This window comes from Rissa tridactyla, chromosome 3 (genome assembly GCF_028500815.1).
Source record: "Rissa tridactyla isolate bRisTri1 chromosome 3, bRisTri1.patW.cur.20221130, whole genome shotgun sequence".
NCBI classification, from domain to species: domain Eukaryota; kingdom Metazoa; phylum Chordata; class Aves; order Charadriiformes; family Laridae; genus Rissa; species Rissa tridactyla.
Window position 1 is genome coordinate 76,824,680 of NC_071468.1, and position 22,232 is coordinate 76,846,911.

Below are 22,232 nucleotides of genomic sequence, written 5' to 3' on the forward strand. Positions count from 1 at the left end.
CCTCAGATGACAGCAAGCAAGCTGGAGTTTGGTACCTTGAGACAAACAGGGAATTTCCCATTTTATCATGTGATTTACATTTACCTTTACACTGTTTATTTTTGCTGAATGTGGCCTGCATTGAGTGCCAGAGTACTGGATTGGGTTGCTGTAAAAATCAATTGACATTTGAGTTACTGCTGTCTAGCACAAGTAAGCATGCCAACAGTGGAGAGCTACTGAACACCACTGAAATCCTAAATGTTACAGAAAGACCAGGTATGACTTCCTCATCCTCCTCCTGCCCTCTTCTCTGTTCCTCCCCTCCATTTCTAGCCACATCATAAAAAAAGTTTCAGAAAAAATTCTTCTGAAGTTAAAAGTCCAAAAACATTTTGCCACATATACAATTCTGTCCCATACTGTAAAGCAGCATATGGAAAAGCTTTTTCCACATGTGAACTATAGCAGATTCGGGGAATAATGCTGGCTTAGCAGTTTCCCAAAAGATATACAGTAAAGGAATAATGTAATAATTGCTGTGATAATGTAAGGGGTGCTTCCACTAAATTCTCCGATGCTTGTTATCTCACAGAGATCCTGGTTCATTCAAATCACTGTGAGGGCAACCTTTTAGAACCAAAGAAAGTGGTGCTGTCAGAACACCTTCAAAGAGGAAAGAGAAAAAACAGATCAAAGCATTTTTCAGAAAGAAATACACAGATACCTATCTTCTGACCTGACCTACTGGGCATGCACAATTTATAGTGGTTTTTTTCATAACTGAAAACAAAGTCTCAAATGAATCAAGGAATGATTCACTGTTTATCACACATAAGAGAAATTTTAAAGAATTGCCCCAACGCAGGCTATACCAAGAAACTCCCACATCGCTGGCTGCTGCCTTGTCTATTTGAGCCAAGCCTTGCTGGCGAAAGGTTATGTGAGAGGCCATTTTAGTGACACAATCCAAATTGGTCTATTTTTCTCCCGTTTCACTTTCCTTCAAGAACCAGGGAAAAGCTTGGTCAGCTGTATTAGCTATGCTGCAACGCTCTTTCAGCCTTATTCCCGACGGACAAAGAACAGCCCTTCCACTGACAAAAAGAAATAAATAATGTCATAGGCAAGCTGCATTGTTGTTTTGGGAACACCCAGTCTCTAGCATCCTGACACAACCGCTTTAATCAGCCTGAAACATATGACCTTGCTCAGAACTTATCTAAGTAACTGGTACTCATGTGCCTTCTTTAATCTAAGTGGGTTAGAAATGAAGTGGTGACAGCTGCAAAACTAATAGGAAGTGAAACCTCACTGAATGTTTTTAAGTAATGTCGAGTCCCACTTTAAATGAATTTAGAACAAACAACTAAAAATTGTTAGAGCAATTAAGGAACTTGGCAGTTTTTTGAAAAACTGACACAGGCAAATCCATGGGAGCAAGCTTGTTGTACAAACGGTCAGTCTCATCACTGGATATATAAAGGTTAAGTGCCCGGTTTCTTCTTTGATACTACAGTAGCAAAACCTATTCATTCATTAATTTCAAGTCTTATGCAGAACTTTCATCCAATAATTTTTTTTCAGTCTTGGAAGAAAAGGAAAAGAAATTCTGTGTTTTCTCATGACACTGTATGTACTGTGATGTATGGTAAAACCTGGTATTTTATTGAAAAAACCCCAAACTTCCTAAGCCCTTTATTTCATTGTGTCAGACCTTCTAAGCATTCATACTGATACTTCTATAGTTCCTGTTTGCTAGAGATAAAAGACAGAGAAGTAAAAGAGGAAGAAAGAAAATGGAATGAGTTACATAAGCACTTTGGGAACAAGGTAAAGAAATAACCAGGTGGGGAAAAAACAGAGATTTTTTTTTAAAAGAATTTTTTTTTAGGAATGGGTTCTAACCTGAGAGTGTATCAAGCAAACTTGGGTCATAATGTCATTAGAGTTTTGCTGTTTTCTTCAATGAGCACAGCAAACCCAGTTCCTCATTAAACTAGACCTTCATTCATAAGTGCATGAAAAAATCATATCCAATAGTTTGTGGGGAAATTGAGTTGGTGCAAACTGCTTTAACCTGTATGAGCAGAGGATAACTGAACTTAACATTCAGAGGAGCAAGACTGCAAATTCCTATCTAGTAACAATTGCTATGTTAGCATGAAAGCATCTGGCCTGGAATATAGTGTTGCCAAAATAATTACATTTCTAAGTCTTTTAATTAGTCCGAAGTAATTAAATATAACCTTTTTCTAATAAGTGTCAAACACAAAACCAAATAATATAAATGGTCACTAATATACTTCCTCACTTCCCTCGTAGTTCTGTCCCTCTTATCTTCTTTCATCCACCTCCACGTTATAATTGCTTTTTCTCCCTTATCTCCTCTCTGTTCCTTGTATTTACTTCATCCTATAGCTTTGTTCCTTGTTCTTTTCTCTTCGTTCTTCTTTTTCTCCAGCTCCCTCTTCTAGCATAAAAAGTTAGGGTTTTTTACAAAGTAAAAAGAGCCATTTTTTCCCACATAAGAATAACTATCAAATTTCTTCCCTTCACACTTAGGATGCAGTTCCAACAGATGCTGTTTGCTCTTAGTACGCTGACTGATGTGGAAATTCAAGGTGCTCTCCTCACCTCAGTACTCTACATGAAGAATGTAAAAAGCTACTTTTTCTCCTCACTGTTATTTTCTGCTGCTGATGCTATCACACTGTCTTCCATATGTAGTTTGCTTAGCTTGGTCACTTCTTGTTACCCTCAAAAATCTGCTTTTACTCATTAGATTGGAAGCAGCTCTCACAGCTTTCTCAAGAGCAGAGCACCTGTGTCCCGATAGAGGGGAAGGCAGGAGGAAATTACTGGCTCTGGCTATTGGCCCTTGATTAAAAAGAGGGAGACTTTGGGAGACTGCTTTTGTGGAAAGGGAAGGCTTTCAAGGGCAACTGTCTTCTGTACAGAAGACTGCGTATCTGTGCACAGGCAGAATAATTAGAGACTAGAAAGGCAAATGCAGAATGGAAAAGACATATTAGGGTAGGTTGGGGCACATGTAAGAGTGGGTTGACATGGCAATCATAGTGAAGAAATATAATGAGCTACGGGATAGTTATTGCAGGTACTGACTCATTCACAGTAAACACTTTTACTGCATGATAATTTTCATCTTTTATGTCTCAAATATTTAATGGGATCACTGAAAGATGGTTCTGAACGTTGCAACTTGCCCTCTAGGCAGATGAAACACACAGATTGTGTCCCCACCATTGCCTTGGAATTTATTTTCAAAGTAAACTTCTGTTTTCACCAATTCTTTTTCTCAGGGAAAGTGTCGGTCTCTTCATCCGACATCCTTTAACCTAGCATGGAGATGAAGAAGGAGGTTGATTTTTATCCAGATTAACTAAAAGACCACGACATGGGTGAGCAGAGAAACACAAAGAGGGTAATTGTTCATAGGATTTGTCTCCTTTTACCTACTACCACCCGTATGGTTTTTTTTTGTCACATATTCCTGTGCTGCTGATAACTAGGCACCTGGCAGGGAACAAGAACTTCATTATTCATTTGTACATCAGGCAACCTAACAAAAAGAACAAAAAAAAACCCCCAAAACATAACAAGGAAAAGATAAGTTTCACTCCTAGCAAGAAGTGATTCTCAAAGTCATCTTTTGACAGGAACAATTGTCTTTAAAGATGCAGAAAAATTGCAAGCAGGTCCGACGCAGAGCAACTCCTCTGTCTTGTTTTGGAGACCTATTTTGCTGAAGAATAATTTTAAATTATATCATCTGCTTACAGGACTCAGAATGTTCACAGCAACTCCAACACATCTATATTGCACATCTTGAACAGACACAAGATCGTAAATATTAATGCCAAAACGCTTGTAGATAATATAGTATAATGAGTATTCAAAAATGCAAAAATGGTCTATCACTACTTCTGGCCTGAGTTGTCTGAGAAAACTTAGAACATTCAAAGCCATGCAACAGAATGCTTGTTTCATACAATTTGTATATTTAAACTTGCATGATTTCAAGATGCAGGAAAAATCTGAGTAAGATGCTACAAAATCCTGCACAACGTGGCATACATAAAACTAACTTCAGTTGATTATAAATTATTTAAGAGACATTTCTCCCCTATTAACTAGATGCACAGTTTCTGACTGCAAGGTAGTTTAGTGGATCTCTAAGGACGTGTCTTAAATTCTTGCTATTCTGTGTGACCTTAATAAATCACAGAGGGATGGTACTGATAAGAGACTGATGCTCCAGCATACATGAGCCTTCGAGCCTTAGGGCTGAATCACGAGTTTGGTAATGATAGGCTTATATTCCCTGCATGTAAAAGAAGTGCAGGTATACAGTCAAAACAAGCAGCATGCTCAGTGAGGAGCTAACAAAAGCTGTGTGCGGGGAAACTCTATGAACACAGATTTGTGTGAAGTCCCACCCTGGTGCTTGGCACCTTTGTCCTCTCGGGACTCAGAATTTGGAGTCCTCTTCTGGCGGTGAGTGCCAAAATCTGTTCTTTAAAACAATGAATAAAGAGTCCCTGTCACTCCTCTGGTCTGTGACTTCATTTCATATGGCTGCTGGCCACCGCATTTTTCTTTGTGTTATTACTGGAAAACACCAAGGTCTGTGTTAACAGACAGCCTGCCAAAGGTGTTTAAAAGGCCTATTGGGCTGTCAGCAGATAAAAAATTCCCAATAAGCAATGCTCATTTTCTTTTAATTGTAGCTGGAGGAAATAGTGTCTATCTTCTCTGTGCTGTTACCCAGTGGTTTGAGCATTGGTCGGGAAGTGGGAGTTCCTGGGGAGCATTCATGCCACATCCCTGACCATCATGCTCAACTGGCAGGAGGAAGAGCAGGAAGGAAACAGGGAGTCGCCACTTTTTCGTTTGAAGTTATGACCCTGTTCAGACAGGCATGTAGGAGTCTAGGACAAGGAGAAGGCAGCAGCTGAGGTAAAAGACAGAGTAAAACAAGGATGTGTCTCTCATCTAGTTTAATCGTTGGATTGGTCCTGGGTTTTACTTCTGCATTTTGCAGCAAATAGTCCCTGGATAAAAAACTGGCTTGGGAATAGCTACCAGAAACCAGGAGTAGGGCCGTACAGCTCTCTGTGTCTCCTTCCTTCTAGTTCACACCAGAGTGACATGTTTGTCGACCTCTCCAACTTCAACAGGTGAGGTGATGAATGCTTCACTTCCACTTTGCAGTCCTTTTGAGCACCTGGGACACTCTCCCGGGAGTTAACAGATGTTGACATAAATCCCTTTGAGCTAAAAGCCAATTCTCTCATCACTGGGTTACTGCACTGAAGGTGAGCACTCTACCAAATGCGGCTGGGCACTGAAGCCAGCTGTGGCTATAACAGAAGAACCTGACCTGTTGGGCTCGGAGAGTTTCCTCTCAGCTGAACCTCTCTTGGAGCTGCTCTACCTACCTCCTAGACCACGAGTAAGCACAAAGGGGAGAGAGGTGCCAAGATGCCCAGCTTGGGACCATTCTGGATATTTCTATCCAGAAAGAGACTAATAGCATTCAAGTGGCTGGGCTGCCAGTGGAGTTTTGGGGATCTGACTGTTTAGTTTACCCATGCCCTTTTCCAGGGTCTAGTCTTTCAGGCCCTTAGTCTTTCAGGCCACATTTATACTGTTAAATGGAGTATAGTCAGAGAGTTGGCAAAGTACAGCACGACTTTAAGTGGCCTGTAGTTCTGGTGTGTCATAGCCCACCTCTTCTCAAAGCAACCCATGCTTCATCGTAAAACTATTCCATAGTCTTTCTGCCTGAAAGATTTGGTCTCTTAAGAAGCAGTCAGTGGCTAACTTTCCCATCCCTGCTGCATTTGTGACCTCTACAGAGGCAGGGTGGCAGAGTTTGGTGCAAAGGCACACAGACAACCCACAGCAGGCCAGAACCCATGGCAGATGTACCAACACGCGCTCAGAAACAAAACAAGGCCACGTTTTCTCCCACATCTTACACTGCAGCTTGCTCCATCATTAAGGCCAGTCTGTTGGCCTGATACATGAGTCTGGGCTTGATACCAAGCTTGGGCCTGGGTTCAAAGGGAGTAAAGGAGTAGCCTCTGGATTTCTGGTGTCTCTCTGTAAAACATGAGTCACAGAGCTTTGCTTCCTTGGAGGGCTGCTCTGAAGAAAACCGCATTAAATACTGTGTAGTGCCCATTTATTGCTCCAACATGCCAAAACCCAGACCTAAAAGGGGAGGGTGAACTTTAAGAAGTAGTGATCCCATCCTAGGTATTTACTAGTTGGAATGAAATAAGCCTCAACAAAACCAGGTGTAAATAAAAGCAGTTGAAGGAATCTAATTTAAAAAGCAGTTTCCTCTAAGTTGCACAAGTTTTACTGTGGTACTACTAGTTCTCCAGTAACTAAGTGTATGCTGCAGTAAAGTGCTCTTTTGTGACATACAGAAACTGGAAAACACTTTTAAAGGTAAACATAATATAATTTAGATCTTATATCTTAGAAAGGACATGAATACAACTACTATACATTGTCTTTCAAAAAATAATTCTGCTGTTGGATATCATTTGCATGTGGCTATAGAAGTCCTTATCTAGTTACAAAAAGAGGGAAGTATATAAATCATCAAGGAAGGAAATACTGAGGTTTAAAACAGCCACAAATTTGTTTTTCTTCAGCTTATCATTTTAAAAACTCAAATGCTGCAATTCTGGATGAGTTGCCAGATTGTTTCCTTCATAATTCTGCCTTTCTCTTATCCATTCTTTAGGGATCAAAAACAAGCATATTAACTTCAGCCACTGAACACACAAATCAGACAAACACATTCCCCTAACTTCAGGCTCTGATTAATTCCACTGGTAGCCTTTGACCTTGATTTCCACAATGTCTTGCAGTACATGCAGAAACTTGACCCAGTATCGGAAAACTGCAGAGATTTGGTTTGGAAAAAATAAAACCACCTTCATCTCCATTACCAAAGTGCTACATTAAAATCTATAAAACAAAGGGCTGAAAATCTGAAGTTTAGGCCTTGGAGCCAGTTTCACAATCTGTTTCCTGTAGCCAGAGTTCATTTGCAGCCAGTGGAAAAAACAACTTCTAAAAGATAAAAGGCAGTGCTGTGACTTTCAATCAATCTTAGCATTCAGTGTGGGAATATAGCCGTACCAAAGTCTAACACCAGCGTTTCAGTTCTCATTATGGTTCACTTTACTGATCTTGGATGTATGTAGCCACTGTTAGAGACACCCAGCAAGCACAAACTTATCATGGGAAAAACGAGATCTATCCAACTTCTGAAGATCAAAATTTAGATAGATATAAAGCAAGCATACGTGATGTGCCTATTCACAGGAAAACTGGGAGACCATAAAGAGTAACGACAGAACGGGACGGGAAGCTGAAGTGGGAGCTAACGTTAAAAAAAAACAACAAAAAAACAACAAAAACCCAAAACAAAACATAAAAGGCACTGGCAGGATTATTTTCTTTGAACCCATCAGTTATGATGGGTGGAGGCCTTGAATGCTTAGAGAAGTCAAGACTCACATTTATTACAGGTAGTGATGATTTCAGTAGATATATTGTTCACAAGGGTGCCAAAGGCCTAGAGGAAGCAGCTGCACAAAGCAGTCCAGGCCTGTCCACACTGCCGAACAATGGCAACACAGACTCCTTGCAGAAAGGATTTTATGGGAAAAAGAGATTGGTCTTCCTTGAAAGGTACAGGTAATGATAGAATGACACTTATTTTGCAAGCTTTAGAGAAACCCTGCCAGAAAACAAAAGGAATGTCAGATGAAGAAACCAGATTCTTTACAAATAAAAGAGTTGTTGATGGCTGGTGCTGGTGAGCCAGCCCAAGCTCTGTTCCTGGACTCAGGAGCCGCTTCTGTGTCTTTCTGTGGTATGCAAGTAGCTTGTTCTGCTTTTAAGTTCAGTTTTGAGGTTTGAATTTTAGAATAGGAAATGTGTAAATGAGAAATGTAAAATAATTATGCAAGACCCTATAGGCCCAATGTCCTGTTTCTGATTTACTTGCATGTGTTCTTTTCCCTTTCAGTATACTCAAAATTGTAGTTTTATGATTGCTTTAATGTGACACCTGCAAATGGGTGGTTCTGCCCTTGTCTACATGTTTCCTTCTCCTCTTCTCTGCCAAGAGGTGAATTACATCAAGGAACTGACTTGGCTGAAAATTACTTTTATCAAAAAAGTGCTTTTTCCCTGCAGGAAAAGCAAGAACAAGAGCAATACCAGCCCATTGGGTGGCAGATTAGACTTAATCACAGAATGGTTGAGGTTGGAAGGGACCTCTGGAGGCCATCTGGTTTGCTTCCCTGGACATCCTGTGCCTGTGCTCGGCCACCCTCACAGTAAAAAAATGTTTCCTGAATTTCTGAGGGAACCTCCTGTGTTTCAGTTTTCTCCCATTGCCTCTGGTCCCATCACTGGGCACCACTGGAAAGAGCCTGGCCCCATCCTGCTTGCACCCTCCCTCCAGTTATTTGTATGTATGGGTCGGAGCAATCCCAAGCACAAATACAGGCTGGGCGGAGAATGGATTGAGAGCAGCCCTGAGGAGAAGGACTTGGGGGTATTGGTTGATGAGAAGCTCAACACAAGCCAGCAATGTGCGCTTGCAACTCAGAAGGCCAACTGTATCCTGGACTGCATCAAAAGAAGCGTGGCCAGCAGGTCAAGGGAGGTGATTCTGCCCCTCTACTCCACTCTGGTGAGACCCCACCTGGAGTACTGCGTCCAGCTCTGGGGCCCCCAACATAAAAAGGACATGGACCTGCTGGAACAGGTCCAGAGCAAGGCTGTGAAGGTGATTAGAGAGCTGGAGCACTTCTCCTGTGAAGACAGGCTGAGAGAGTTGGAGTTGTTCAGCCTGGAGAATACTCCAGGGAGACTTTATAGCAGCCTTCCAGTATCTGAAGGAGGCCTGCAAGAAAGATGGAGAGGGATTTTTTACAAGCACATGTAGTGATAGGACCAGGGGTAATGGCTTCAAACTGAAAGAGGGTAAATTTAGATTAGGAAGAAATTCTTTACTCTGAGGGTGGGGAGACACTGAAACATGAGAAGCTGTGGATGCCCCATCCCTGGAAGTGTTCAAGGCCAGGCTGGATGAGGCTTTGAGCAACCTGGTCTAGTGGGAGGTGTCCCTGCCCATGGCAGGGGGGCTGGAACTAGATGATCTTTAAGGTCCCTTCCAACCTGAACCATTCTGTAATTCTGTAAGGTCCCCACAAGCCTTCTCTTCTCCAGGATCATCAGCCCCAACAGAATGTGGATTAAAAAACCCTCTTGGATTAATTTGGATTACAAGACTGCAGAATTGTTGCCCAATTTGAATATTCCAGGTTTGTTTTTTTTTTTCTCCCGCTCATTTTCAAGTGTTGAAGGCGCTGCATTTCGCTTGCGCGGACTGTTTGCACGGACTTTCTGCTGATGTGTTTACTTAGGCTACATCAAAGGCTTCTGTCGAGGCGTCCATCTGACGAGACTTCGGCCGTTGCTTCCAAACACGCCTGTGCTTAATTGTTTTTTGGCGAATGCAAATTTCTGAAGCAAACTCACCACCGGAATCGCTTTATTCCTGGCTGCCGCCAGCCATTTGCTGTTGCGGTTGAACACCTGTTAAAGTGGAAGACACATACACCAAAAAAACTCCAATATTACGGGAAAAAAAGACCTGTAGAGGACCGGCAAGCGGACGCTCTCTCTCGCTCTCCCTCAGCGCCTGCGGCAAGGCGGGATCCACGCGCCGACAGCCCCGCGCGCTGCCTGCCGGGACACGTAGTCCTCCTCCCCCTCCGCGCGGGGGCCCTTCGGCCGGACTACGCATCCTGACACTCCCCATTGGGCCGCCGGCAGCGAGTGCTGAAAGGCGATTGGCTGGCGGGCGCGTCCGTCATGCGTTGGCCTTGCCCGTTCCCGCCCACCCCCCCCGCTCCGCGCTGTCCGGGGGGGTGGGGGGTGTGTGTTTCGTCGGGGGGTCTGTGGCAGCCCGGACCCGGCGGGGAGGGCCGAGGGGGCCGCTCCGAGCCGCAGCGGAGAGGCAGGCCTGAGTCCGTCCCCTTCCCTCCATGCCTGGGGCGAGGAGGAGGAGCTGCCGGCGCTGCGGGGTGGTGGCTGCCCCGCTCCCCGCCGGGAGAGGCGAAGCCCCAGCGGCGTTGCTGGCTCGGCAGACCGGGCGGCGGTGGGCGGCGGTTGGCGGCGGCGCCCGCCGGGGCTGAGGGAACTGCCGCCCGCCCTGCCCCTCATGCGGCGCAGGCAGCGGTCTCTCCCCTCGCCGCCGCGTTTGTCGTCTTTGTGGGCGGGTTGGCGGCTGGCGGGAGCCCGCCATGGGGCGGCCGCGTCGGGGCTGCTGAGGCGGCGGCGGGGCAGCAGCCGGGCGGCCCCATGGAGGAGCGGGAAGGCGAGGTGCGGTGGGACGGGCTGTGCAGCCGCGACGCTGCCAGCCGCGCCGCCGCCTTGGATAACATCGGGCAAGCCGTTCTCCGCCGTAGCGAGACCATCGCTCCCGTGGCGGCGGTGCCGCTTAGCCGGGCGGCCGACGGGCCGCTGGTTCCCGCCGCCCGCGACGGGCTGAGCGAGGTGCTGGCCCGCCTGCTGATGCTCTCCAAGCGCTGCCCCTTCCCCGACGTGAGGGAGAAGAGCGAGGCGATCCTCAGCCGGGTGCAGGTAAGCACGGCAGACCCCACCTCCGCCGTGGGACGGGGCCGGGAGAGCCCCGCGGCCGCCCAGGGGGCGGCCGCGGGGCTCTCCCGGCCCCGTCTCACGGCAAGGGGTGCCCTCGACTTCCAGCTGTGCAACGGGGTGGGCATCTAACCCCGGCTGGTCAGACTTATTTGTGTAATAATACATGCTAAATGCTCCCCCACCCCTCGCGAAGAAACATTTAGGGAAAAAGCGTTATTAAAAGGCAAAGGAAAAAAAAAAAAGTGCGGTCCGGCGGAGAGGATTTAGCCATGAATGGCTGGCAAGTCGTTGGGGGTATCCCGAAGGAAGTGCTAACATGACAGCTTAAATGCTCTAGTTTTGGTCTGTAAGACCGGTACTGTGATATTGCCCGTTTTCTTTAATACAAAAGCAGGAAAGATTTGGGTATGAACATTCAGGGCTACCAATTAAAAATGTAAATCGGTGTGGGAAGTTTTTTAGCTTTTAAAAGGTGCATGAGCTTCAAGAATATTAAAGCACAGCCTGTCAGAATTCCCTTTTTGTTGCTTATTGGTAAATAGTTTCTCCACTGGCATTGGAAAGATCCAAGCTATTTTTTTATAGCTCACAGACAGTCTAGCCAATAGAGGATTACATTTACTGACCTTTTATGCTAACAAAAATAAATGTTACTTTGTACTCTTCCACTGTTACAGTCTAATTATAGTTACTGGCATTGCAATTCTCTTGCTCACCTAAAGTTTTTGCTCAGGTCTTGGAATTCTGATGCAGGGCTTGTATCAACGAGTCCAGCAGCACTGCTAAAAATACTACTTGCTGCAGAGTAGGAAAAGGAAATTAAGGTATTTCTTTTAATCACAAGTGACTATATAGAGATATGCTTGGAGTTAGCTGCCTGATTCCCACAATTGTGTTTTTTCTACTTGAATTTACCAGGTTTAATATAGGGAATTTAGGGGAAAAAATAACATATATAATTATATCTAATACACATGTATATATATTATATATAAAACATTATATATATTATAATATGTATACAAAAACACATATATATGTATTTTAAAGAAACTTGTATATAGATCCATTTTTGCTCAGTCCTACTTTGAAATGGTTCAGAGAAATTCAGTGCTTGGATTATTGAAGCTGAGAGAGCCTCTGTTTATTTTATCTAACTTCTCAATAGTATACAACATGATAAATACACTATAATTTAATTTATTTTAAACAGTTCGGGCTGTATGGGGCATTTTTCTCACAGCAGATTTTTCCAGTAGAAGCTGTAAATAAAACATGGTCTGTGTGAAAGGCTTGACAGCTATACTGCTTTTCTTTTAAAAACCCAAGGCAAAGAAACAAAACCACCCCTCACCAACTTGAATATTAAGTTGAAAACTTAATCTGGTACCTTTGCATTAGCATCTTCCCTGTTAAAGATTCGAATGAGATGTGATCCCATTACCAGTGAGAGTGATGAGTCACTGGAGCAGACTGCTAAGGGAAGACTTGCTTTTATCAGGCACAAGTTATCAGAGCCTATTCAAAGGCCAGACAGGTGGTGATCTCTCGCCCGTCTTGGAGGAGGTCAGAATACATGATCTGATGACTCCCTCTTAGGTTTTTATGTATAAAATTACTGACATGTTCAACTACTAGTCGTGTTTAGAAACTTTGTTACTAACTTTTTTTAAATAGGCCAAAAAGTTCTAGCAGAAAATACATCCGTCTTGATAAAGCAAATGCAAGTTCAAATTCCATGGTGGTAGCTGACTTGATTAATAAAAATAAATGTGAAAGATATAATAGATATGAAACCAATTGTATACACACCAGCTGCAGTAAAGGTTTAACAACAAGTTAAGCAAAATAAAACCAAATACAACATTACTTTAAGAAAATATTTAAAGGCTGCTTTTGTAGCTTTTCTTCTTAGGAACTAGATCTATGAGAGAAGTGGCAAGTCTTAGTTCTTATGACTGTACTCATAAATGAAAATTTTCATTGTAATCTTTGGATCCACATTTGTGGAAGAAATAATCTAACCCAAGTATTCCATTTTGGATGCTGTGGACTGTTGTCAGGCATGAAATGGTTTTCTGTTGATTTCATGGCCAAGAGGAATTCTATTCAAATATCTGCAATGAAGATGGCAGATAAAGCAAACTATTAAATTAAATTTAATTATCCCATAGAACTCATGGCTTTCAGCAGTTATTCTAAAGGTAAGTAGCTTAGTAACACTATAAAAATGTGAAATCGTATTCAGAATAGTAACAGTACTTAAAGGACTCAATTGTATTACTTTATCTCCCTGTTTTGGGATACGAAACTATCTTCCTTTAAGTCTACAGCAATATGTAGCATTATGCTCTCTAAACCTTATTCTCTGCCAAGTTCTTAAAGGACATAGAGCCTGGGGCAGGAGGCGGTAACTTTGAACCCAAAGATTCTCCTGGGATCTGGTGCTTTCCTCCTTCCCTCTCCTATGGGATGGTCCAACTCAGACTAGTAGTCTGAGCTTGGACTCTTCCTGCCCGCTCCCCCCACCCTGCCCAGTAAAATGGAGAATTGTAAAATGTGCTTTCTTCATCTTTCTGCCCTGCATCCAGGATAGGTCAGTGAGGAAATCAAAGATTTGAAATTTTTTGTGTGGTCTGATAGCTATTTTTTTTTTTCTGGGACTAGTGCCCTTTTGCCTGTGGGGGTAATCAACAAATATTTAGGCATAAGCAACTATGCTGATGGTGTTTTTGCAGCTTTGTGTCTGGAGCAAGTTGGTAGAATGCATTATATGGCTGGTGTAAGCTGCAGGCTTGGCAGCAGCCTCTGTCCGCATGGCATCCCTCTGAGCCTGCCTTTGTTATGGTCTTTTTTCTGGAGAAAAATTCCTCTGAAATATGGTGGAATCCTAAGTGTGCAACTTTTTTCTTTGCTGTTAATAAATACTATTATTAATGCTATTATTAGTAAATAGTATTGCCTGTATTAGAATCTATTAAAATAAATTATTGTTCATTGTAAATTCCTGTGAATTTGACTTATATTCAGGATAATGAGTTTCTTATTGTAGGTTATATATATTTATATATAATAATACATTTTTTTTTGCATAAGAGAATATATCTAATTTCTCATTTAGCTTAGACAAGTTGTTTTTGTAAGAATTATTACAAAGACAGTATCAGCAAACTAGCCCTCTTTTTTCTCATTAAGACTTCCTTGGTTTTATTAATAAAAGCAAGGTAGCTAAACTCACTGACCAAATATATATATATATATTTTTAAATATTTTAAAGATATTTCAATTGCAATGCTTTAACCAAGTGAAAAGAGTTTGAATGTTTGTGTATGAATATATTTGATGAGTGTTTTTTGAGATAAAACCCCAAATATGTCACAGCTTTTTGATAACTTCTTGCATATGTGTTGTTTTGCACATATTTATAGCATGTTGCTTATGACCTTGCAGAATAGCGGGTCCCTCCACCTAGTATGCTAGCCTGCACACCAACACAAAAATACTGGGGAATGAACAGCAGTGGAAGGTTTTAACACGTGATCATCAGAAGTATTCTGCCCAGCCTCAATCAGATCAATTAGATGTATGTGACAGGAATATAAAGACAAAGCGTACTTCAGTAGCTGGAGAAGAATCATTGAAAGTATGAGATTTGCTAGTTAAAACCTTTCTTAATCATCCAATGGCTTTTGGAAAAGACTGAGCAGAGCATACTGCTCTGCTGAGATATATAAATACATAAAAATAGTCTTTTAGATTAACAAAGAGAATGCCTAAATGGGATGCAGGCTCTGCAGAAGTGACCACAAGATGTTAGCCTACATAGGATAAAAGATGACAGAACAGCAGAATAATGTCGAAAAGCTTAGAATTTGGCATGCAAAGCTGGATTGGGGGGCAAATATAAAGAAGAAAGAAACTGGTTTCAACTTCTTTGAGAAGTAATGTAGTAGTCCCAAACACTTTCACTGAAGGGGAAAATTAATAATGAAAAAAGGACTTTGTTCCCCATTGATGTAAACACAAGAAACAAAAAAAAAAGGGGGAAATTCTATGTTGCTGAAGATGCGTGAACAAAAGTGGGACAGTGAAATACATAATGAGGTATAGCTAAAAGGGATATTGGAAGAAAGCAAAAAGTAAAAGAGCCACAGATTGATGGATTGACAGATAGTGCTGAGGTGATTGAAATGTTTTCTGAAATGGTTAATCCATCCAGTGTAGTTAATAGCCACGATAAAAGCATAAACAGTACTTGTCCCAGACTAGGGGGAAACAACTTTAGGTTGCTTGGATAAGCAACAGATTTTTTCAATCTTGTGGGGCCTGATGAAATTCATTCTGAGGTGCTAAAAAAACCAAAACAACTAGCTGAAGCAATCTCAGACCTGATACTGATAGCGAAGGGAAATAGTCGACTCAGAGAATAAAGGTGCGTGCCTCTTCAGTATGGGCTAAGTGGGATAGAACGAAGGGGAAACTGGCGGATTTTTACTTTAGCTCAAAGAAAAAATACTGGAGCAGGGACAAATCACACTTTAGTGCCTAGAAAAAGATGCTGAACAACAGTCAAAACAGATTTATCCAGGATAAATTATTTTAAATCTGGCATTTCTACTTTTTCTATGATGGAGTAACAGGCCTTGTGGTGCAGAGAGATGATGTAATGTTAATATGCTGATATATTTGAGTCCTCAATATTTGCATGATATTATCATTAACAAGCTAGGGAATTATGATCTAGAAACTACTGTGCAGTGAGTAAAATTAGCTGGAAAACCAGCCCCAGAAGGTAAGCAAGGTCAGGTAGCAAGTACTTGGTACAGATTCTACAAGGGCCTGTCCAGCACGATCTTGATTAACAAAATTTTTTTCTTGTTGAATTGCAGATTACAAGATGAGAGGGAGGGTAAAAATACCGGAGAGCAGCCATAGAATTTAAAATTATGTTAATAGTTAATAGGAGCTTGTATTATATCTTCTGGACCTCTGCTATTTTTTTTTTTTTTGAAGAAATTGGTGGTGGGTGGTATGGTCAGCTAAAAAGGAGGCTAGTGCAATATGTTCCCAAATAAATGGGCGCCAGAGGGGATGAAAAGACTGCTGGAAAGAGGAAGGAAACATGAGCTAGAATGAGTGATGTATTGATCTAAATTCCAGCAAGACTTTGGTTAGACATGTGGGCGAAAATTTAAAGGATTAGGGTAGTAAAGCATAGGCTATCCAGTGATGTTCATCGCTAGAACTCTTTGTCTAAACTGTTCTTAAACATCATGTAGGAGTGATAGGCTTATTTGATCTCACACTGGGAAAGGCAGAACATTGCTAACTGGATGATTTTTCCTTCCAGCCTCTTTTTCTGTGTTTTGTGTTGGTAACTGCTTGGAGGGATGCACCCTCCAAGTACTCTCCCTTTGACCTTGAAGACCATATTTACCAGATATCTAGCACTGGAACTTGTGGTCTGGAACCTCTGTCTCACTGAAAAGCAGCAGGTGGGCTTGGGAGGACTTTAAGTGCCTCCTTGTTTTCGTAGGCCTACAGCTTTAGTGGATAGGTAAACAGAATCTCATAGTTTGCTCACAGGGCTGTATGGCACATAACATGAGAGGGGTCATATCAGCAGCTAAATATATATCCTATTGTATTATAACCTTCGGGCACTGCCTGTGACCTCAGCTTGCTTGGCAGGGGACATAGAATGGAACACCCTTACTTTCCAAATCCCAGCAAAATACTTGTATGGATTTAAATTAAATGAGCATCCAGAAAGGATGGGAAGACTTCTAGTCACAGCCAGAACAGGCATCCTGTCCTCTTCCTCCGCCACAGCATGTGTGACAAATAAAGCCTCTGCCGGGAGAGGAGGTAGTAGCTCCCCTGTGTATGTCCATAAAGGATAAAACAGGAGTTACTTTTCTGTTTCATTGCTAGATTTTTCTCACAATAGAGTTCACTGTCTCTTTGCTTTGTGTATGCCCTGTGGTGCATGCTTGTTAAGAGTAGTAAGAGTGAAACTCAAATATGCTCCTTGCTCTCAAATGGTTTATCCTGATGACTCTGGTATTACAGGAGACTGGCTAACTTTCCAAATCTTTAACCTGCTTTTGGTGTAATCTTTGATAAATGACTTCATAACTTTTTCTTCAGTCTTTTTAGCCTTCTTGCACAACAGAAGTAACTTTCTTTAGTGAGTCTTTAAATCTGTAGCTAGGCAGATCTGTTAGATTGTGGGATTTTTTTTTGTCCGAGTAAATTTGGCTGTGTCCTGCTGTATGATAATAATGTTCCCCTGTGATGCTTACTGTTGGTCAGTCACCATGGAAAGGTGTATCAGATGAAATTTATAGTCTGTTCAAGCCTACAAATTTAAATACAGTATCCTCACTTGTGGTGGTGAATCTGATCCATCTGGAAGCTGACTAGTCTCCTTCCACAATGCCAATACCCAAATGGGTTTCTGTTTCCCATAGTACTCTTATGCAAAGTGAATGAAAACATCCTTTTTTGTGAGTTCACTTCAGAGCAAAAGTATGTTCTGTCCCTTCCAACCATTAGGTGGAATGGGTTTAATTATGTATTGTAGGGTGCTCCCTTCAAAAGCTGCATGTCACTCTGCCAGATTGCTAGTTTAGAAAACGTTTGTCTGTTAGGGTTTTTTTTGTGGTGTTCGGATACTTTGGCTCTTCTCAATATTGTGAGAGATACTGAAGTAATGACACGATGCACTTATTTACAACTTCTGCTAGCTTACAGAAAGAATTGTACCTCTGCAGTATTTATTGTAAACATGTTCTGATGATGAGTCTGTATCACATGTGTGTGGTGAGGCTGGCTGGAGAAGTTAAGGGAGAAGACTTAATCTTGACACGTCAGGGAATGTTCTGAACAGGGGTGTGAACATATTTTTAAAAAAAAAAACTTAAATTGTCAATAGTCCTCAGATTGCTTTGTCTGACTCCCCCCTTCTTCAGCCTACTTGCCTGCTTTCTGAAGGCTCCAGTCTGTTTGTTGAGAGAGATGAAGAGAAATTTTCTTTTGCGGAGCTTGTCAGCTGCAGAATTGCTTGACCCTGAGAATGTCTTTAGTTGGAATAAAGAGTTGCTCGAAAACAGTGGAGGTTCGCAAAGTGATGTAGGATATCTGGGTCACTTCAAATGCTGTTTCTGTGTTTGGAGCCTTTCCATAATTTTCCATGCCAGCTGTATGCCATTCTTCTTCTATGGAAATAAGCTTTGCTTAGTCAACTTTTTCTTATAATTGTTTGGGATAACTTCGTCTGTAAATTTATGGGTTTACGTGATTCTGCTGAATTGATTTTTCAGGACATCATAACTAGAACTTTTATTTTCAAAAGAAGTGGAGAGTGAAGCACATATTTGATAATATTGGCTTTGTTGATATTTATTTTTTGACTGCATTGAAGTGCTTTAAACTGAAGAAATAGAACACAAACATTTCCTCATCTCTTACTATTTACTAATGAGGTAAGCAACTGTAGGGTGTGTGTTGGTGGCTTACATAAAAAAAGGTTTGTTTCCTGATTTTTTTTTTTTTTTGCACAGGAGCTAATATGTAGAGATCTACAGAAACCAAAAATGCTTCAGCTTGAATGCATCTGTTCTCCTGATCTGGCAGTTGCTAAGTCACACGAGCTCTGGTTTAGGGTATTGTATTTTTGTATCTAGTCATGTATTCTAGTGTCAACTTCGTCCTTTATCTTGAACTATTTTTCTCACTCTGATACTAATGGTGTATGGGTAGCAGCGATCCTTCCCCTTTCCACACTGATTTTGCTAGAAGTTCTGCTCTCCTTTAGTTTGCCAAAAAGGCAACTTATTTCTATTCTAAAAAAACCCAACACTCGTAATTTGTTTTCCCCATTTGGTATGTAAATAACTGTCTTAATTTTGGGGCGTTGGAATGCGTTTGGATCCTTTTTGCTTACATACGGAGAAATTTTATGCATTTTGAGGAGAGATTTTTCAATCAAAGTGAAAAATGCTAAGAATTTGGAAAGGTTTAGAAATTAGCATATGATATGCAAAGTATTAAGTAAAAAAAAAATGGACTCCTAGGTTATGTAAAATAATACATCTTCCATTAGCTTGACCAAAGTATGTTGTTTAGAAGAAAATTACATTGTCTCACTGTGAAAAGTGCAAAGTGAGCATTGAAGAAATACTTGCTGTTTTGTCATCTTGCTCTTGACTTTTTCTTCAGGTCAGGGTTTCTCCTTTTACAATGAACTTAGTGGAAAACTACTGAATATACCATTGTGTGACAGAAAAATAGTTTTGAAAGCTTGAGTATATTTTTCTGTGGATACTGAGTGTTCAAATTTCCAAAAATATGGTTTGCTGTCAGTATGGTTTTCTATTCCAGTAAGTTGTTTACGGTTTAAGGGGGGGGGGGGAAAGCTTGGCGCTCTCTCCAGAAATCAAGTGAAACATGGAAATCTTCACTTGGACCTACATACATGAATTACATCCAAAAAGTTAAGTGGTGGTTTTTTTTCTTGTTTACCACTTTCTTGATGTTTCCAGTGACTTTGACTTTATTTTTTTTTTTTCTTTGTTTTTCTTCTGGAACGCTTAGGTTAGATTGCTGCCAAAAGTTGGGTTGGGAAGGTGAACTGGTTTAGTTCTAGTTAAACCTAGTAAACAATTAACTGTTTTCCTTACTCCACCTTTATGTAGAAACCACATTTGTTCTTTCAAGGCATTCTGGGCCAGAAGTATCACCCAGTGTTGTGTACTAGTGCCCAAATAGTACCCCAAAATACATTGGGCTGGTATTTTAAAAATAAAGGTGATGCTAGAATGCATATAGCTACTTATGAAATTTAATTGGATACAAATCTTTTTTCTGTGCAACTACAAGAACTTAGTTTCAATCCAGGCATGTGCTAAAGGAAAAGACAGTGCTTGTGAAAACGTGATTGTTTTTTACTGTAAATTAATTAGAAATTTTAACTTTTCTTCACTTTTCTGTGCTTTTTGGAGTCAGCAATAAGATTTTCTCATTCGCAAGTCTTACCTGGCAAGTCCTTTGTCTACCTAAATATCTGACTGGCTCTGTGAGTCTAAGTTTTGAGACTCAAGGTGTAACAACCTCTTACTTAAATTTTCTTCCTTGGGATATTCTTACTTGCTATTGAATTATTTTTAAACAGTTGTTCTTCCAAAATCTGTATTTTAGTTAAGGATTCCTTAGCTCCTGGAGAGTAAACATGGAATAATAAGATATTTGTTCAAAGGAGGAACAAACTTGAAAATGGAAACTTACTTAAAGCTCTAAAGCCTTTTCTGTGTGCTTTTTTTTTTTTTTTTTAATTTTCTGGAGGGGGGCCTCTTTTCTGAAAGATTTTTTCCATTGCAGCTTGTTGTTGAGCCTCCACTGTTTCTGGTGTTTTGGTGTAACAAAACTTAGCTTTAAAATGCAGCCTGTTTGCCAACAGCACATTCCACTCAGATTAAACTGTTTGTTTGGATTTTCCATTTATTTAAATTTTAGTTCTAATCTAGATTTTCACTGGTTTCCATGTAAAAGACTGAAGAGAGGAAGAAGCTTTTCTTGTATACATTTTCTTTGTATTTCTCTGAGTTTCCAATCAATGCTGAGTGCAAACTTATGTCCATTTAACAGTACTAAATAATTGGCAGCTGCCATGCATGTAACGCACATAACGTTTTCTGGAGATCATCATGTCATGAAGATAAGTCCTTATCAGGACAAGATTGCTTTAGGTATTTCCCCTAACTTCATATGTGTCCATTCGTCCTTCCTGCTTGCGTTACAGAAAAGGTTTTAGAAGCATTGTAACTTTACCTAGATTATTTTTCTTTTTTTTTTTAATAGGTATGTTCATAACAGTTGCATATATTTGCTTCAAAATTAATGTATAAGTAGTGTTCTGTACGAGAAGCTTCATTCTGACTTTTTCATTGTTACTGTTCTGTTCCTGGACACAGGAAAAGAAGCCAAATGGAAATGTTGTTGTCTGGCTTTTAGAATGCATACTGATATCTTGGCTTCTAGTGTTCTGCTTTTCTAACTATTCCGAACATGGCAACTGTGCTTGGCTGATGGCGTCTGGAATCTGTCGGAAGAAGAGTATGTGTAAATTGGGAAGCTCAAGTGTTGCTTCTCTTTCTTTCATTACTTGGTGTCAGATCTTCCTGTTAAAGGATTCAAGTTTTTGGATGAGGTTTCGCTAGGAATGAAAGATGTTGGGTTTTTAATGCAGAAGATACTTTTTGTATTGCACAATGTAAAATATAATGAAATTTTAGATTCTAAAGGTAGTAGTTAACTCTATATAGCTTTTGCATTAAGCAAATACCTGATGCTGAAGCAGAGACTGTTTTGTGGGTTTTTTTTTTCTTCTACTTTTTAGAGTTGGCTAGTAGGTTTGCTTACACCGGTAAAAGAGATTTGAGAGAAGTACAGTCTTCATACACTCTGAATTCAGGGTGCAAATCATTACTGCTCAAGGCAGTGGGAAATATGGCTGCTTCATAGTCCTTCCAGTGCAAAAATTATTTTTACAGTGATGCATCCCATATACGTGCCTTACACCTACGTTCCTCCTCTCAGAGCCAGAGATCTGCATTAGAGGGTTCAGCAGTGCAATGTGTGGCACAGATTTGCATGTTTTGGGGGAAGTACAATTCCTGTATCTCAGATCTTCTGGGATAGGGTAGCTACATGGCTCAAAAGTAGTTCCCAGTAATAATAAATCTTCATGCATGCACATAAAAACATGCTAAAATGATTAAGAAGATTCTGAAAATCTCATGTGGAATCTGAATAACTTGCTGTTCCCTCAAAAAATAATTGCTAAAAAGTACTTGGGAAGATGTCCTGAGGTTAAAAAAACCAAAACACTTTACAGAGAGTAATTTCAGATTTGAATACCATCTCCACACCAGTGTCCACACCCCAGAAATAACACTTGAACTTTTTCATGTCGGTTCAGACAGACAGCTCACCTTGGTTCAGCTCATCAGAAACTTCTGAGAGTCCTAGTAAATGCTTGTTATACAACCTCACAAGCTTTCTCTGAAGTAAATGGGCAAAATGGAGACTTGGCCCCAAATTCTTGTAACATCTCATCTTAATTTCAGGACTAAATGGTGTGCTATCTGGGAACTGTTTGTGACCTTTGTTATTCAGAGCTGGTTACCTAGGTGCTTTGGTGCTTACCTCTTGATAAACCAGATTAATACAGCAAATGCAGCAATAACAGCCGACTTCTCAGTGCCAGCCCCATTTAAGCCTAGTTTGTAATGGCCTGTTCCAGCTGGTATTTTGTAACAGATGTTTGTAATTGTGTTTGCGCTTTATTCAGGGATGCTGGCCTAGGAGGGCCAAAGCAGTATGTTTCAGTGAGCCTACTACCTTGTGTTGAAGATAGGGCTTTGGTGCAGACTTATCCCAGAATTCTGCAGTAGTAATACTTTGCATCTCTTATTTCCTATTTGCACACAGAAGCTGGTAGAAAGATGCCTTGGTCGGGAGA

The 22,232-nt window shown here is 41.0% G+C and overlaps 1 protein-coding gene across 3 annotated transcripts in view; it reads left to right on the forward strand.

Annotated features, from left to right (window-relative positions):
• The first annotated feature begins 9,998 nt into the window (after positions 1–9,998).
• The window catches only part of SESN1 (sestrin 1), an 81,276-nt gene continuing 69,042 nt past the window's right edge, over positions 9,999–22,232 (forward strand). The window contains exons 1-2 of one of the 3 annotated variants that reach the window (XM_054194106.1): positions 9,999–10,689; positions 18,274–18,375. In XM_054194106.1, coding sequence (XP_054050081.1) covers positions 10,408–10,689; positions 18,274–18,375 — 384 coding nt within the window. In that variant the 5' untranslated portion in view covers positions 9,999–10,407. Of the gene's footprint in view, positions 10,690–18,059; positions 18,196–18,273; positions 18,376–22,232 lie in introns of those variants that run through there. The other 2 variants (XM_054194108.1, XM_054194107.1) reach the window with 2 other exon arrangements.